Source organism: Schistocerca gregaria, chromosome 4 (genome assembly GCF_023897955.1).
Source record: "Schistocerca gregaria isolate iqSchGreg1 chromosome 4, iqSchGreg1.2, whole genome shotgun sequence".
NCBI classification, from domain to species: Eukaryota; Metazoa; Arthropoda; class Insecta; order Orthoptera; family Acrididae; genus Schistocerca; species Schistocerca gregaria.
Window position 1 is genome coordinate 667,353,092 of NC_064923.1, and position 19,193 is coordinate 667,372,284.

The window sequence follows — 19,193 nt, forward strand, 5'->3', positions numbered from 1 at the left end:
ACAATGACCAGATAAAATGTAGTAATTTTATGAAGATGTGTTAATATGAATTTGATATTTCCAAATTTTTGCCAGAACATGAAAAACTTCTATCTCTGCATGTTGCAAGATGTTACTTTAGTGCCCTATGACAAAACAACACATACACTACTCTCTACTGTACACTCTACTCTACAATCTACACTCTGCAGTTGGCCTTCTTATATTACCCTGGGGATTTGATCATTGAGCAAAAACATAAATCAGTTTTGGTGCAAGAAAGCAGGGACACATTGAGCATTTTTTTAAATTGTTTTATTTTCAGAAGCATACTTTATTTGTCTGCACTTTGTTTTCCATATGAATGTAATACACTTTATTATCCTATTTTTGTTTTGCTTCAGCAACACACAACTCAACTGGGTTGGACTTGGCCTGATTCTGGACTATCTGGTGGGAGTGCAACATATTTCAGTGCACGATGCTCTGTTCATAATCACACTAGCTGACAAATCCAGTATTGCCCCATTATTCATTGTGTCAGTTTCGTATTAGAAATGGAAACAAGAAATGAACTGTTTTGTCATAATACAAAAAAAAAAAAAAAAAAAAAAATAATTCATTCCATATATTCACTAAACACCTTTGAAACTATGTAACAGTTGTATAAAGAAATTTGCATAATGCACAAATGTATAAGTGCAGTATGCAAATTAAGAAACATTTATCCAAAATATGAAGTATCTAATCTTTAACTCAGAACAACATTTCTAGTTATGTGTTCAGGAGTACCAATGAAGAAAGTCTTGCACGAGTCCAACTTTGAACAAACAAAGGTGTGCAAGAGAAAAACATGGAGATGTCAAATCCACTCTGCAGTATTAAATAGGCTGCCCATGTGACACATATGAATTGTAATGGCAAATGCAAGTCTCAGTGGAAACTACAGTCTAGTAAAGTGAAATAGGTGATCTGTTGGAATAAAGGGTACCTCTTGAATTGTGTGTCATACAATGATCTAATTTTGTAGGTACATTCAGCAGCACATACTGTCTGCAATATTAACTGCAAATAGAGTTAGTTGCACAGAAATAATAAATTTAAACATCACACACAATGTACAGTTTTTTGCACATCTCACTGTTTGTGACTTCATGTCTCGTGAACGATGGTACGTAGGTGGTTCTTACCCCCAAAGTGACTCTTGCCTGACAGTAAGGGATATCTGTACGAAGTCTGATTGAAATCAGTCCATTGTTTTAGGAGGAGATGTAGAAAACGAATGCGCACACCCCTACCTTTATAATATTCGTGATCAGTGATTTGAGCTGCTCAGTGAGTCTGTGATTAGAGCAAAGCTGTTGACTATTAAATTAAGATAAATGATGTCTGAAAGATATAATCAAATTTCTGAGAATTACTCAAATAGTGGCAGTTTTACATATAAAAGGGGAAAAATCACAAAAAATTGGAGTGATTGTAAGACACTTTGCATGCAATCTGTTAAAGGATATTCAAACAATTTTGTGCTTGAATCTTGAGACCTTTGTACTCTTTAGTGTAAATGAGTTCCACACAGTGGTCATCGTTGTTCCAGAACCACATCCCTCACCCGCATTTTTTCCCTTCAAGATATTCCATGTGTAAGCAACAGGGCAACTGGATATCATTTCATAGAAACCATCAAACTTTGTTAACATTATCTCACTGTGCAGAGAAAGTGATACTAAATGATCAGTGTAACATAAAAAAGAGCAACATAAATCAATACAAAACAGATATCAGCGTATCACTTTTTATTTTAGGAATACTTAACTACTATTTACATGTTCTATGAAACAGAACAATCATTCTTGTTAGTTGTCTATGAATGGAATATCATTCTACAGAGTATTTTTACATTTCCCCAGATGTAATAAGCAGAGAAATCGCTCTCTGAAATTAAATATATAACTACAATTTCATGAAATATACAACAATTTGGTCAGTTTATCAAATGATGTTAAGTCTTGCAGCAAAGTGCAGATAAAACTGTGGTTGACTTTGCATTATGGATACTTCTTTCTACATAAATAAAATACACACACACACACACACACACACACACACACACACACACACACACACACACACACACACACACATTTACTCTCTCTCTACTTCCCCCTCTTCTTTCTACACAGCAGAAACCTTTATGTAATGGTATTTACAGTTTAGGCACACTGTGCCCTTTATTTTACAACTGTAACGCATAACCACAAATCGCAGTTTCAGTTCAAATGGTAACATCTGTTTCACTCCACAGATTTCACCGCTGAAATCCTAAGAAATCTGTAAGGCGGTCATTGAGATCATGAAGCCAGCGCATTGGTTGTGCCATCTTTGCAGATGGCTTGATTCCTGGCTCAACAGGCATGTACTCTTCACTTCGTATACAAAAGTAGCTGCGTATTGGACTGCGGCACATTGGGCAGCGATCAAGTTTACCAAAGCAGCTGGCACAGATGCAGGTATGGCGGCAAGGTAAAAGAGCTCTTGAAAGGGGAAAATGTTGGCATACAACACACAGTTGTTCCCCTGCAGACTGCCACACTGATCCTACTTCATCTTCTGTACACACTACTGCAGGAGATTGCGTAGGATGTTCATCATCGTAGGTGAGAGGATTACCAGTTGCTAGATATAATTGCTGTAACAGAAATTTAAATTCATGATATTTAAAGAACACCATTTTTGCATCGTTTATGAATATCATTAAACATAAAAAGAGTCGACAAGTAATTTTACTGTACTTAAGCCAAATTTGTTAAAGGTAGTAAAAAACCTCAAGGAAAAGCATTTAAAAGAAAAGTTGTGTGACAAGAGGTGTCACCATTATCTGCAAATCCAAAAGGTGTTCCCAAAACTGTCACACTGATCCATACATGATGTTTGATAGGACAGTTTCTGTAATAACAAATATATACTTTCAATTTTATTTGGTCTTGTAGTGACATGGTTCCATCTAAGTGATCCAAAAAAAGGTTGGTGTAGAAAGGTACCAGGCATATACTGTTCACAGTTGTAAAAGAGAAACAATTATCGATCAGAATGTGGATTGCTAAAACGGTCAGGTACAAGGTTGTGGGTTTAACCAAGACCATAGGAAGGGGCATTTGGAAAGTCCGTGAAAAATCCAAGAGATGGCACCACCGGCGCGTATCAAGGTCATGTTTAGTTAGTAGCATCTTTGGAAAGAACGCGCACCAAGTTTCTGCCATATTGGTCTATTTCTTTGTGTTTGGCATTCGTGTGAATCAAGGAAGTCGAGTGATTGTCAAACACTCAAGTAATTTTTATTTTTGTCGGACTTTTCCAACGCCCCTTGTATGTCTGTTGGATGTTAGTGTACTGGGACAAGCAAGTAATTGTTCATTTGTAATACAGTAGCTGTGGAAAGGCAGAGGAGGATGTGATTAGGTCTTTAGATGCAGGAAGAGAGGCTGCAAGAAATTGGTTGGATATGCTGTTCATCAAAGATAGAGGATATATCTTTGCAGGCATTATCACCAATCATGATCCAATATGGAGGCTAGTTAACTTGGGTTTGTGGAGCTTTAGTAGCAGATAGAAGATGGATGTTTGTGCTTGACGACTTAACCTGACACCCTCTCGCTCCTCAGACTGACATTACACAGTTTCTCCTGTATTTTGGGATATATTTGCAACTTTATTTTTGCAAAGTGTATGGAGCTAGTTCAAACAAATACTGCTCATCACATCTTTTATGCGTTGGTTTGCTTCGTGTTATAAACAAAATTATTTTTAACATAATTTTATGCGCCCAATTGATAGAGCGGTTGCAAATTAGTCTTTTGTGATATTTGTTTTATCAATATGCATTAACATAAACATGAACATTAAAACATGAAGAGTAATTAGTGCTCCAATGATGATGGCACCACACTCCCTGGCCTGCAAAAACTGCTGCTGCCATCCTGAAGCACTGCTGGAGTACCGATTATTCTTCATGTTTTACTGTTCCTGTTAATGCATATTGATAAAATGAATATCTTATTAGACTAATCTGGGACACCTCTATCGATTGGGAATGTAAAATTCTGCTTTAAAAGTCATTTTCATTTTTTGACAAGAAACACGTACACTTCCCATTGACACTGGGATTGCATAAAAGGCTCTATGAGCAGTATTTGCATTGGCAAACTCCATTTACATATTGCAAAAAATTTTAATTGAAAATATCTGTCAAAACACCAGAGAAAATGCACCTAACAACTCTTAGGAGAGAAACCATATTTACAATGATGCTACTCACACCATATAGCAGAGATGTTGAGTCGTAGATAGGCACAATAGGACTGTCAAGGCCGAGGCCCCCCAGAGGCTATAGTCATTTATCAGAGAGGGGTGTGTGTGTGTGTGTGTGTGTGTGTGTGTGTGTGTGTGTGTGTGTGTGTGTGTGTGTGTGTGTGTACACACACACTCACTCTACGCACGAGTGCAGACATTCTAACATACCTTCAAACAGGAGAGTTGACCATTTGCTTGCTTCAAATACTGAGCAAGAATACTTGTTGGCAACGTACAAACAGAATCCTTTATGTGAATTACATTGATTAAAGCCACCTGAAATGTTGAACACAACATACTTAATTAATCATCAAGTGTTATATACTGCCGATATTTCTTGCATTTATTTTTATACCAGCATCTTACCGTCTCATCAGGATGCATTGTGTGACTGTCCTTCCTTATCAGGAAAACAACCAGAGGATAACACAGGCGTGGTGGAGTACCCAAGTCAAGCTCTGGCTGAGGCAAGTGCAGTGTAAACAGTTCATCTCCATGGTTGGACTTGCTAGGACTGTGTTAAGGGTCTTATTGCATACTCACTGACATTGAGCAGAATGATTGTAAAGACATTTTGCCACATAAATAGAATTAGCAAACAAAAGTAGGTAATGTTCAGTACTCTAAACCCAAGCATGTAAAATATCTTTCCAGAAATTCTAGAAAATTGAACTATGGAATTTTTTGCATGAAATACATTCTCTCTCTTTTAGATGCTGATAGAGAAGCTGATGAAAAGGAGGGAATGTGGCATATAAAAAATTCGTAAGAGGCCCAAGCAACTGACAGTCCTAAAGGGAAAAAAATATGGTCACTTCCCTTTAGACACTCCTGATTTGTGTGTGTGTGTGGGGGGGGGGGGGGGGGGAGGGATTTTCATTTTATAAAGTCATTGTCATTCATACAATGGCATGATATAGGAATTTGGTGATGCACGAGAGCTCCTGTTACCAATCCTCATTCTTCCTATATCAAACATCCCAGCCCCTCTCCCTCCGAAGGGAAACTTTAAAATCTTTTTCAAGGTTTATTGTTATTATGGTACCTTTCTTTATAATTTATTTACTTGTGTACCTAAGTGTTACGGACAATTCAGTAATCATACTCAGTATTTTGAATCACTGCTTTTAATGTGTGTGTTTCTCCTGATTAACAATTTTTCTGAAGTCAAAGAATGAAAGTTAACAGTGTTACATAACTGTATGTTCTGCAACATTGTGGAGTGAAAAATCGCACAATCGATAAGTTAAGTCTCTGCAGATGTTTGTAATGTACAGAATAGGCTTTTATTTTTAGCGATTTCAGTGTTATTATTCCAGCAGTGGTAAGCTGGTGTGTGAAAAAATGGGGTGGAGGGCCATGAGGGCAGGGAGGGGGGGGGGGGGGGGAAGAGAAATCAATAGCACTACTGAAGGTGGTATACCCTCACCTTTTTTTGATAGGATTTATCCAGGCAGGTACTGGAAGACGTACGGGTTCCCAACAATTATTCAGCATGACTTCTAGTTTAGATTTATATTACAAGGGTGATAGGGGAAGAATGGATGCATTTTTTGATTGCCTTACACATAACTGTCAGACTTAAATGTTACTATAAACTAGCTCAAGCATTTCATGTTAATACAATCAGAATTGACTAATATGTATGATTTATTATTAATTTTCTATTAATATTTTTGTCTGCATAATCCACAGTTTCATGTGTACTACATTTTGTGTGTTCATCCTTGTGTTCAGCAATGTCAGTAGTGTCACTTTGGTTTATGGATTTAAAAATGAAATGGTGGCACTGCTTACAGAAATAGTAGATTATTATTTAATTAATATCTCGGATTTTACAGGCAATTAATGTGCTTGTTGCTGTTTTTGTATGTTTGGAGACTGTGGTGCATTCATAGTTGCAACAATGTGATGCATCTGTGACTCAAGACTGCCAACCAACAACAATTTAAAATTGCAGCGAGTGTTCAGTTCAATAGTATTTAAAGTTACTTCCTCTTTATTTATTTATCTCTTGTTCCAGTGATCCATGTTGTGACACTATCACAGGATATGTAACGTGTTAATTTTACAAGCCTTTGGCCAGAATTTATGGTAGTACATAAAACAAAACAGCAAACAGCAACTTAGGTCCCACTACAAAAAATACATTTTAGAGATAGATAAAGATTACAAAATAATGAGTGTTACAGAGAAATAAATTTTGCAAACTATATGTTTACAATAAAAATATTCGGTATTACAAATACAAATTTGGAGATACATTTGTAATTTACAATACAAGAAATGTTAAACAATGTAGTTCAGGAACTCTTCCATTGTATAAAATGATCCTTGCAATAGGAACTGCCTAAAGGTTTTTTTAAACAAGAGATTATATTTCTATTAGAAAAAACAATGCGCAATGCATATGTTGCTGAACTTAGTCTTTTGCATAGATCCACAATGTGGTTTGACCACTTCAGTTTGCTACCAATATGCAAGCCTAGGTATTTTGAGGAATCTACTGTGGTTATTGTCTGCTCACCCATTTTTAATACTATTTCCTCATCTTTGGATGTTTTGTGGAGCTGAATGTAGTTTGTTTTTCAGTGATTTAAAGAAAGACCATTCATGTTGAACCAGTTCACCATTTCATTTAAAACCTTATTTGCAGTTTATCTACTGAATTATCAATATTAGTGTAGTGTCATCCACCAAAATGGTGAATCTACAATATACCGTAGAGAGAGGGAGATTATTTATAAATATAATAAAAAGTAGGGGGGGCCCAGAACTGAGCCCTATGGCACTCCACATGTGATGGTACCCCATTCTGAAGATACTGCGACACCATCTTGACTATCTACTACAACTTTTTGTTTCCTGTTTGACAGATATGAGTCAAGCCATTTCCCTGCTGCACCACTTATACTGAGATGTGCAGCTTCTTATAAAAGAATTTGGTGATTTACATAGTCAAATGCTTTTGTTAGGTCACAAAATATGCAAATCACTTTCAGTTTTTTGTTGATAGATTCCAAGAGTTTGCCAGTAAATGCAAATATTGCATCTTCTGTTGACAAACCTTTCTGAAATCCAAACTGACTTTTGCTGAAGGTAATGTGTTCACCGAGATGCTTAACTATTCTGGTATGCATTAGTTTCTCTAAAACCTTTGAAAAGCTTGTCAGTAGTGATATTGGCCTATAGTTAGCAGTATCAGTCTTATCCACCTTCTTATATAGCGGTTTTACAACTGCATACTTAAGCCTCTCAGGAACTATTCCTTGCTTAAGTGACTGATCAAAAATGTGGCGAACGACTTTATTTACATGGCTGGAGTAGTATTTTAATAACTTGTTTGAAATGTCAATTCCAGCAGACTTTTTACTTTTCAGGGATTTAATAACTCATTCAATTTCTTGAACAGTGACTGGTTTTACCTTCGTGTGTTGTACTGAACCAGGTACTCTAGCTTTCAAAAGATGGATGGCTTGCTTCATGGACTCTTGTAAGCCTATTTTTTATGTTACTGTTAAAAAATTGTTGTTGAATTTGTCTGCAATTGTTTTTGGATCGCTAACAAGATTACCCTCACTTTTGATTTGGATATTTTCACTGCAAACTACATTTTTCCCCGTTTCCTTCTTTACAAATTTCCAGATAGTTTTTACTTTAATGCTTGAGTTGTCAATTTCTGCCTTCAAGCATAGCACATGATGTCCAGCATTTGTCAAGATATGTACATGTAAGGAGACTCAATTATTATTACTCCTCCCCTCTTGGTATATTAATTGGACTTCATTTACCACAGAAAACTGTGGGAGTTTATTTGATGTATGATTGTGTAATGTTTATTCTGTCCCAGCACAGGGTGCATCATTCAGTGAAGCACAACCAAGCTTCCACCATATTTAAACTTAAATTCATCCATTTTGTATGTAATGTTTTGAGGACTGCAACAACATGAAATAATTTCTAATGATTCAGTGACTTTTCACTGTTAAGTAACTAGCACAATGCACTTAAACAGCTGTTTGTATTCGCATGTGAAAGTGTTATGCTGTGATCTGTTGTCATTGTGTGCTGTGTGCCAGACAACTATAAATTCCCAACAGAAATGATTGTATTTCAGCACGTAATCTCATTGGCGCGCACACACCAAATAGACTTATTTGCACTTCAAAAAATGTAATGTCCATGTAAATGGAACGCACCTGCGATGGCAACATGCTGCCAAGATGTGTCGTGCTAATTAAATATTAGTAAAGAGTGACTGAACCAGTGGAAATTATTTCATAAACTTCTACCACACAATTTTATAAAGCACTTGATGTCATAGACTAAGGCAGAAGTGTTAAATAAAAGATTATAATTGTTACAAACTACTTCATATAAAATTTCTTGGCTGCTGTCTTTGTTTCATTTTAAGATACTATTAGGCTTATTTTCTCTCAGACCTTGTTTAGTGACAGAATAATGAACACAAATATAATAATGAAAGGATACTGTACAACTGCTCCCTTCTGTTGATAGAAACCCTGTAGTAAGTTTCCTTGTTCAACTTCCTTTTGCAGTACACTCCAAGGTCTCCATAGGAAAAGGTGCAGCTCTCTGATAGAAACTCCCCAGAAGGCCTGTAGTGTGTAAGGAACTTGACTTGATATCACACACTGCAAATCTGCAACAGACAGGTAAGATTTTACAATGTACCAAAAAGTAAGTGCTACTAAAACTAGTGATGTTTTTCAGATCTATCTTTCTGTACAAACTTTATGCTCAAGATCATTGTAGCATTATAATCTTGTCATTCAGTGAATTTTTTTTATGTTATGGGATTTTCATGTAAATACTGCCATTACAATGTGTTATCTACGGTACAAGTTTATAAACACTCTCTCTCTCTCTCTCTCTCTCTCTCTCTCTCTCTCTCTCTCTGAAAACAGATGAACAGGAGTCAGATTTTAGCATACAGTCTCCATCCAAACAATGTTTAACAGAAAGTCATCAGAAACTGCCAGTTAGTTCATCTTCACCAAAGCAGTTATAATCCCATTAGTACGCAGTATCAGTTATCTTTATTACACCAGATCATTCTGAGACTCAGAAATAAACTTGATGAAGTACTCATTTGTATAGATGAAATGAATTCATCTAACCAAATTGACATAATCTGCCTCTCTGAACATCAAGAGAACACTGGTATAAATATGTTAGACATTTCAGGATTTAAGCTAGCTTCCTCCTTCTGCAGAGTAGATATGGATGGAGGAGGAGTTGCCACATTTATTGAAAACTGCCATACATTCAAGAACATTGACATTAATAAATTCTAGAAGCATGTGCAACAAAAGTAGAGTTCCATAACAGATCCTATATAATAGTAACTATTTACCGAGCACCTGCAGGAAATTATAATCTATTCATAGACCATCTAGAAGCTCTTTTGGGTTATTTAACAGGAAGAAACAAAGAAATTTTGATTGCTGGTGACTTTAATACAGATTTTCTAATGCAATCTTCCAGTAAACATTTACTGCAGCTAGTAAACGTTGTCTTTCAATCTAACTCACACTGCAAAACTTTCCAACTAGGATCACTAAATCCTCAAGGACAGCAATTGATAACATTTTTATAGACAAATCAAAGGAACAAAATCATATCATAAAACCTGTAATAAATGGACTATCAGATCATGACATGCAGCTCCATGTTTTAGGTGTAAATTCTAAGCAGATTATCAAGACTGCTAAATCTGAGTTCAGGGGAGTAGTCAATCAAACAAAAATTGATTGTTTTAGAAAACTGCTCAAAGATATGAACTGGAAAGATGTTTCTAGTGCTCGTGACATGAATGAAAAATATAACACATTCATGAGCAATGTCAGTACCATGTTTGAAAACTTTTTTCCTCTAAAAGTTACTCGAATTAAACAGAAGTCTGTAATAAAACCATGGATTACACAAGGAATAAAGATTACCTGTGAGACAAAAAGGAAAATATATGTCGACCAACAATAGCACCAATACTGATGATTTAGCTAAATACAAGGAATACTGTAAAATATTTAAGAAAGTAATTCAGACATCTAAACAAATGCACTACAAGAAGAAGATAGCAGTGTCATGGAACAAAATAAAAACAGTATGGGATATAGTGAAAGAGGAGACTAGTAGAACCAGAAAGGAACATGAGCAAATACATTAAGGGTAGATGACACATTAATAACTGATGGGCATAGCGTGGAAAATCTAGTTAACAAGTTACTGATAGATGGGGGGTGGGTCGTCGTCGTCGTCGTCGTCGTCGTCGTCGTCAGAATGGGGGGTGGGTCGTCGTCGCCGTCAGAATGGGGGGTGGGTCGTCGTCGTCGTCGTCGTCGTCAGAATGGGGGGTGGGTCGTCGTCGCCGTCAGAATGGGGGGTGGGTCGTCGTCGTCGTCGTCGTCGTCAGAATGGGGGTGGGTCGTCGTCGTCGTCGTCGTCGTCGTCGTCGTCGTCGTCGTCGTCAGAATGGGGGGTGGGTCGTCGTCGTCGTCGTCAGATTGGGGGGTGGGTCGTCGTCGTCAGAATGGGGGGTGGGTCGTCGTCGTCAGAATGGGGGGTGGGTCGTCGTCGTCGTCGTCGTCGTCAGAATGGGGGGTGGGTCGTCGTCGTCGGCGTCGTCGTCAGTCCTGAGACTTGTTTGATGCACCTCTCCATGCTACTCTATCCTGTGCAAGCTTCTTCATCTCCCAGTACCTACTGCAACCTACATCCTTCTGAATCTGCTTAATGTATTCATCTCTTTGTCTCCCTCTACGATTTTTACCCTCCACGCTGCCCTCCAATACTAAATTGGTGATCCCTTGATGTCTCAGAACATGTACTACCAACCGATCCCTTCTTCTAGTCTAGTTGTGCCACAAACTTCTCTTCTCCCCAATCTTATTCAATACTTCCTCATTAGTTATGTGATCTACCCATCTAATCTTCAGCATTCTTCTGTAGCACCACATTTCGAAAGCTTCTATTCTCTTCTTGTCCGAACTATTTATCGTCCATTTTTCACTTCCATACATGGCAACACTCCATACAAATACTTTTAGAAATGACTTCCTCAAGCTTTAATCTATACTCGATGTTAACAAATTTCTCTTCTTCAGAAACGATTTCCTTGCCATTGCCAGTCTACATTTTTTATCTTCTCTGCTTCGACCATCATCAGTTATGCTCCCCAAATAGCAAAACTCATTTACTAATTTCAGTGTCTCATTTCCTAATCTAATTCCCTCAGCATCACCTGATTTAATTCGACAACATTCCATTATCCATGTTTTGCTTTTGTTGATGTTCATCTTATATCCTCCTTTCAAGACACTATCCATTCCATTCAACTGCTCTTCCAAGTCCTTTGGTGTCTCTGACAGAATTACAGTGTCATTGGCGAACCTCAAAGTTTTTATTTCATCTCCATGGACTTTAATACCTACTCCAAATTTTTCTTTTGTTTCCTTTACTGCTTGCTCAATATACAGATTGAATAACATCGGGGAGAGGCTACAACCCTGTCTCACTCCTTTCCCAACCACTGCTTCCCTTTCATGCCCCTCAACTCTTATGACTGCCATCAGGTTTCTGTACAAATTGTAAATAGCCTTTTGCTCCCTATATTTTACCCCTGCCACCTTTAGAATTTGAAAGAGAGTATTCCAGTCAACATTGTCATAAGCTTTCCCCAAGTCTACAAATGCTAGAAACGTAGGTTTGCCTTTCCTTAATCTTTCTTCTAAGATAAGTCGTAAGGTCAGTAGTGCCTCACGTGTTCCAGTATTTCTACGGAATCCAAACTGATCTTCCCTGAGGTCTGCTTCTACTAGTTTTTCCATTCGTCTGTAAAGAATTCGAGTTAGTATTTTGCAGCTGTGGCTTATTAAACTGACGGTTCGGTAATTTTCACATCTGTCAACACCTACTGCCTTTGGGATTGGAATTATTATATTCTTCTTGAAGTCTGAGGGTATTTCGCCTGTTTCAGACATCTTGCTCACCATATGGTAGAGTTTTGTCAGGACTGGCTCTCCCAAAGCCTACAGTAGTTCCAATGGAATGTTGTCTACTCCGGGGGCCTTGTTTCGACTCTGGTCTTTCAGAGCTCTGTCAAACTCTTCACACTGTATCGTATCTCCCATTTCATCTTCATCTACATCTACATCCTCTTCCATTTCCATAATATTGTCCTCAAGTACATCGCCCTTGTATAGACACTCGTATATAATCCTTCCACCTTTCTGCTTTCCCTTCTTTGGTTAGAACTGGGTTTTCATCTGAGCTCTTGATGTTCATACAAGTGGTTCTCTTTTCTCCAAAGGTCTCTTTAATTTTCCTGTAGGCAGTACCTATCTTATCCCTTTTTGAGATAAGCCTCTACATCCTTACATTTGTCCTCCAGCCATCTCTGCTTAGCCATTTTGCATTTCCTGTCTATCTCATTTGAGACGTTTGTATTCCTTCTTGCCTGTTTCATTTACTGCATTTTTATGTTTTCTCCTTTCATAAATTAAATTCAATATTTCTTCTGTTACCCAAGGATTTCTACTAGCCCTCGTCTTTTTACCTACTTGTCCCTCTGCTGCCTTCACTACTTCATCCCTCAAAGCTACCTATTCTTCTTCTATTGTATTTCTTTCCCCCATTCCTGTCAATTGTTCCCTTATGCTCTCCTTGAAACTCTGTACAACCTCTAGTTCTTACAGATTATCCAGATCCCACCTCCTTAAATTCCCACCTTTTTGCAGTTTCTTCAGTTTTAATCTACAGGTCATAACCAATAGATTGTTGTCAGAGTCTACATCAGCCCCTGGAAATGTCTTACAATTTAAAACCTGGTTCCTAAATCTCTGTCTTACCATTATATAATCTATCCGATACCTTTTAGTATCTCCAGGGTTCTTCTATGTATACAACTTTCTTTCATGGTTCTTAAACCAAGTGTTAGCTATGATTAAGTTGTGCTCTGTGCAAAATTCTACCAGGCGGCTTCCTCTCATTTCTTAGCCCAATCCATATTCACCTACTACGTTTCCTTCTCTCCATTTTCCTACACTCGAATTCCAGTCACCAATGACTATTAAATTTTCGTCTCTCTTCACTATCTGATTAATTTCTTTTATTTCATCATACATTTCTTCAATTTCTTCGTGATCTGCAGAGCTAGTTGGCATATAAACTTGTACTACTGTAGTAGGTGTGGGCTTCTTATCTATCTTGGCCATAACAATGTGTTCGCTATGCTGTTTGTAGTAGCTTACCCGCATTCCTATTTTCCTATTCGTTATTAAACCTACTCCTGCATTACCCCTATTTGATTTTGTGTTTATTCCCACTATATCTAACTTTAACCTATCCATTTCCCTTTTTAAATTTTCTAACCTACCTGCCAGATTAAGGGATCTGACATTCCACACTCCGATCCGTAGAACGCTAGTTTTCTTTCTCCCGATTGTCAGGATCAGTAAATAACGCCCTTGAATATCAAACTAGCCTTTACTAACAGTTTCAGGTACATGAATATGTCACTCACTTCACCAAAAGAAATAACTTCCATAATAAAATGTTTAAAAACAAAGCCTTCTAGTGGTTGCGATGAAATATCAACAAAATTAATTAAGGCATGTTCTTGTGAGTTTCGTACAATTCTAAGTTACTTGTGTAACCAGTCAATTATAACTGGGACATTTCCTGGTTGACTAAAATATGCAGATGTTAAGCCTCTATTCAAGGAAGGGGATAAGGAGATACCATCAAACTACAGACCAATTTCACTTTTGCCAGCATTCTCAAAAATTTTAGAAAAAGTAATGTACAGGTAGCTTCTCAACCATCTGACCACAAATAACATATTATCAAGAACACAGTTTGGATTTCTGAAGGGTTCTGATGTCAAGAAGGCTATTTACATTTACACCTACAAATCTATATTTGCAATACGAGTGTTAGCAGACAAAGGCAACATAAAAATGAAAAGGCTTGCATACTTTGCCAACTTTTATTCCATAATTTCATATGGTATAATATTTGGGGTAACTCCAAGTCAAACAAAAGTTTTCAGAGTCCAAAAGCATGTAATACGTATTATTTGTGGAGTAAATTCATAGACGTCTTGTAGAAAACTCTAAAGAACTGGTTATACTGATTACTTCTTAATGAAATTTGTCGTAAATAATATACCGGTATCCCTTCCAACAAGCAGCTCAGTTCATACATGTAACACCAGGAACAAAAATGATCTGCCCAAGGACTTAAAAGCACTTACTTTAGTTCAAAATAGGGTCCACTACTCAGGAACACTAATCTTCACTAATTTGCCAGAAAACATAAAAAATGCAGTTACAAATAAAAATCTTTTTAAAAGGAGCCTGAAAGACTAGTGGTCAATTCCTACTCCATTGACGAATTTTTTAATAGAAAGAAATGATGTATTGTATATACTCATACTATTAGTATTGTTATTTCAGAAATTGACATGCTCCACATCCATGAGGATCTCCTCAGTGCGGATCTATGGAACGAAAAATTAATCTCTCTCTCTGTCTGTCTGCCTGTGTCTGTCTGCTACTCCATAATATGATCAACATGCTTGTGTTGCCATGTTAACCTCAAATGGAAGCTGTTATATGCGTGGGAGCTGAGCAGGAAGTATTTTTATTAATTTGCTGATTTCAGTTGCTTAACCCTACAAATAGTATGAACCTACATAGACAGGCCTTGCTCCTATGAATGTGATGTCTGTTGCCGTAGTTATGACATTTCCAGAGAGAGGTTCTTATCCTTCGTTTCTCGATACACCCTCTACAATCCTTCAAATTCCATACCAACATTTCTGGGACACCCTGTGTGTGCGCGTGTGCGTGTGCTGCACTTACCTGCCCAGCTTGATACATGCAATTGTGTTACCACCCACAACTATAAGCTTCACTTAAATGTGAAGCCATTTACTCATTCATACTAAATCATTGTAAGAAGTATTTCCCGAATATCCACCTAACATTGCAATATATTTTAAAGATGTGAGCTAGACTTATCTTCTCCCTCTCAGCATACATCTTAATTTTTCAGAAATAGTTATTGTGAAAATAGGTTCTAGTGAGTGACCCACCTTAAACAGTTGTATTGAAACCTCAGGATGAGTTTATCATTGGCAAGTAATGATTGTAGATCACTGATTGATTATTCTCTATGGTTCTGAAATGCATACTGCTGTCACTGCCACTTTTGACAGATGCGATTTACTTATGATACATCATATATATTCAGTGCAGTCACATTAATGTGAGCCCCAGTCAAAAGCCTGAAGATCCACCTTTCACAATGTGGACCACTGCAACGTGCAAGAAGAGTTTCAGTGAGGTTCTGGAAGGTACCGGCAGGGGTGTGGAGTCATGCCGACTCCAGTGCTGTGGCCAGCTGCACTAGCTTTCTTGGTTGAGGATCCATGACGTGAAGGCGAGGTGGCCCCACACTAGATTGGCTTTTAAATACAGGGAGTTTAGTGGCCAGGGGAGTACAGTAAACTCATCCTGGTGCTCTTTAAACCACACACATACACTTTGGGCTGTGTGACATGTGGCATTGTTCTGCTGGTAGATGCCATCGTTCTGAGGTAAAACAAACTGCGTGCAGGTGTGTACATGATCCCCAAGGATAGATGATCTATTGTGCCTTCCAGAATGACGATATCACCCACGGAACGCCATAAAAACTTTCCTCCAAACCATAACGCTCCCTCCTCTGGCCTGGGCCCTTCCGACGATTATTGCAGGGCCTTACACGCCAACTGCCATCTGTCCAATGGAACATAGAATGCGATTCATTGGAAAAGGCCCGTCCAGTTTCGGGACTGCTGTGCAAATGCCATTTTCAGTCGCCAATGGACAGTAGTCTGTGTGGGTGGATGAACCAGGCACCTACTGTGGAGGCCCACACACGGCAACATTTGCTGAACGCCTGTTGACAATACACTGTTGGTAGCCCCTTGTTGCATCAGGGCTGTAAGTTGATCAACTTTTTCACGTCTATTCACCAGCATACATCTTCACAGCCGTCATCCAGCCATGTCTTGTATGGCCCATGGTGGAGCACATTTGTTCGGAGCTGGTTTTGGACGGATCCATTTTGCCAAGCATGGTATACTTTAACCACTGCGGCATCCGTTTCGAAAATGTTTACATCTTTGGCCCGAAAGCCAATGATCTTTTGGACGTCAGATAAATCGCTCCGTTTCGGCATTACGACGACTGCACTGTTATCCACGTCCCTGAAAGACGGTTCAAATTTACCCCCTCCCCCACTGCTAATGCTGCCACCTGCCAATTATTAGTGGTTATTGCACATTGACGTACAACATACGCCGATGGCGCATTAATGTGACTGGTTCTTGTATAAAGCGCTGAATGCGATCCATTTATGTCCTGCGCCCTGTCTCGACTGGAAAGGCAACTTATGTTCGGCGGCGGCGCGAAGCCGGCTGGAGACCACGTGCGAGCGCTGGGCCGCTTTCACTAGCTGTGACCCACTGCAGCCGTTATGCAAGAGCTGCCGGTCGCCGCGCCGTGCCGGTCCAGGGAGGCTGCGAACGCCGACGCCGCCCTCAGCTGTTCTCCAAGCAGTATTCGTACGAGGTGTCACATCGTGACGTATTCCTACGTTGCGTGTGCAGCTGCCAGCTCAAGACGTCACGCGATGTTCGACTGAAATGCTGCCTGCATTAGGGTTGCCAGCTCCAAAAACAGAAAAGCCGGACTCAGCGTCATATTTAGTCCAACATTTAGCCCAAAAATCATGACTACTTATTTTCAACAGAAGTAGATTCATTCTGATATTTCAATCGTGTACTAATAATAAACTACAGTCATTTGTTGACGAGATCAACGTTAAAACGTGCTTCAACTAGAAACAACAATCGGTAAACAGTATTATAATCTGACAATGATAGCAATTAACTGCTGAAGTGTTACTTTGAGAATGTCATCTCTTTCAAAAGATTACAGATACTTCAAAACGATTTTCTTGCGTGAATGTGAGCTCTTTTCTTAAGTAAATGTTCTTGTTGTCTATGAAAAATTTAATAAAACATGTATGACTATGAATTCATATCAACGATGTGACAGAAATCAGCCTATTGCTGGAAAGAATTTTCAAATGTTTATAATAAAACGAAAGCAAGCAGCGAAGCTCCTCTGAGCAAAATGTACTCTTTTCTTCATCAAGCTGTACAGACACGTTTTATGTGTGTCTGTCGTAAAATTAGTTTTGATTTTTAATGTGTTAAAAACTGGTTATATTTATGTTTCATTTGAAAGGAAATGTACTCCCCGCAATTATTAAGTGGTACATGATTTGTAATTTTTGTAATATTTGTTTCAGAAAAACTAGCTTGAACCGTGAGCTCAACAGATAATGATAAAGAGACGCAATGTGCCGAATGCAGTTCGCGTGCAGCCATTGATTCAATACTGCTGTAAGCAAAAGGCGTCACCGATATTATCTGCGGATCATTAAACAGTGACTTGCAGTCATTTTTAGCAAGAACAATTTCCGGGAGAGATGTCCATTGTGTCTCCGAATTGAGAATCTGCTGCTCTCAGTTTTGGCAGATACAGGCACAACAGAATTGATGGTGGTATTAAATTACTACTGCACGTAAATGGTAAAAACTGAAGTTTGTTTTGAAATCATTGCATTCTTTGTACAGCCTGTTGCTTTATTGTCCAGTGAGAAGGAAACAAAATTCATTTTCTAACTTTATTTTTACAAATTCTGTCATTTCATTCAAATACCGGAGCAAAATAACGCGTCAGTTCTCAGGCTTGCTAATTTCTCAGTCTTCTTCGTAAGACAATCTTACGTCAAAATAAACAAAAAGTTCTCTATTAAACAAAATAAACAGCTATCTGTTCTTCTAGGGCGGAAAAAGGGAAGATATTTATAAAATTTAGTTATTTTAATTAGACTTATAAAGAATTAAAAATCTGTAGTTAAGCATGTGATTCTCATTTGAACCCTCTTTATCAATATTTTTTGTTTGTTTTGGAAACCATTTCAAGGCACTCTTGAGAAGTTAACCTTAATTTGCACAACAACAACATCATCCCTGTGACTAACAGTTTGCAGTTAATTGCGTTTATGAAAGAACACCCTTTCGTTCGCATTATGTCCTAATGGCTTATGCCTTAGCTTGGAACGGTCCTTAGTTGTACGTTCTCTACTTCATCGTTAAGATGTCTAATTATCGTAACAAGCCGGGGCGGATATGTCCGCTAATATCGGTCACCTGGCACCTCGCAACCCCAAGCCTGAATACACCCCCAACGTCACTATCATGGGTAAATGAAATGATCGATCAGAGTTTCAGTAAGTAGGGATGATTATCAGGTACCAGTCCGAAGGAGGCTGTATTTCCGAAACGGTCAAGTCTGAATTGTATGTCTGTTTTGATAGTTTATCGTGAGCGGAGTAATTGTATCACAAAAGCTTCGTGGGAACTACTGAGCTACACACACCATTGATATCTAAGGTGAGCCAGACGAAGTGGCCGAGCGGTTCTAGGCGCTTCAGTCTGGAACCGCACGACTGATACGGTCGCAGTTTCGAATCCTGCCTCGGGCATGGATGTGTGTGATGTCCTTAGGTTAGTTAGGTTTAAGTAGTTCTAAGTTCTAGGGGACTGATGACCTCAGATGTTAAGTCCCATAGTGCTCAGAACCATTTGATATCTAAGGTGAGCATCACAATGTAATGTAACAGCTTTCCATCCAAATGAAGAGTCATCAATTCAGCGAACCTTGCAGCATAAGGTGGTCCTAAATACACGGAAAATGGTACCCGTACCTGTTCAAATGACG

The 19,193-nt window shown here is 38.4% G+C and overlaps 1 protein-coding gene across 3 annotated transcripts in view; it reads right to left on the reverse strand.

The window, feature by feature from the left end:
* Window positions 1-1,758: 1,758 nt before the first annotated feature.
* LOC126268182 (cell growth regulator with RING finger domain protein 1-like) overlaps window positions 1,759-19,193 on the reverse strand; it is a 357,652-nt gene continuing 340,217 nt past the window's right edge. For all 3 annotated transcript variants that reach the window (XM_049973786.1, XM_049973784.1, XM_049973785.1), the window contains 4 exons: window positions 8,821-8,992; window positions 4,696-4,837; window positions 4,498-4,605; window positions 1,759-2,668 (listed from right to left, as the gene is read on the reverse strand). In XM_049973786.1, the coding sequence (XP_049829743.1) occupies window positions 2,288-2,668; window positions 4,498-4,605; window positions 4,696-4,837; window positions 8,821-8,992 (803 nt within the window). In that variant the 3' untranslated portion in view covers window positions 1,759-2,287. The remainder of the gene's footprint in view (window positions 2,669-4,497; window positions 4,606-4,695; window positions 4,838-8,820; window positions 8,993-19,193) is intronic.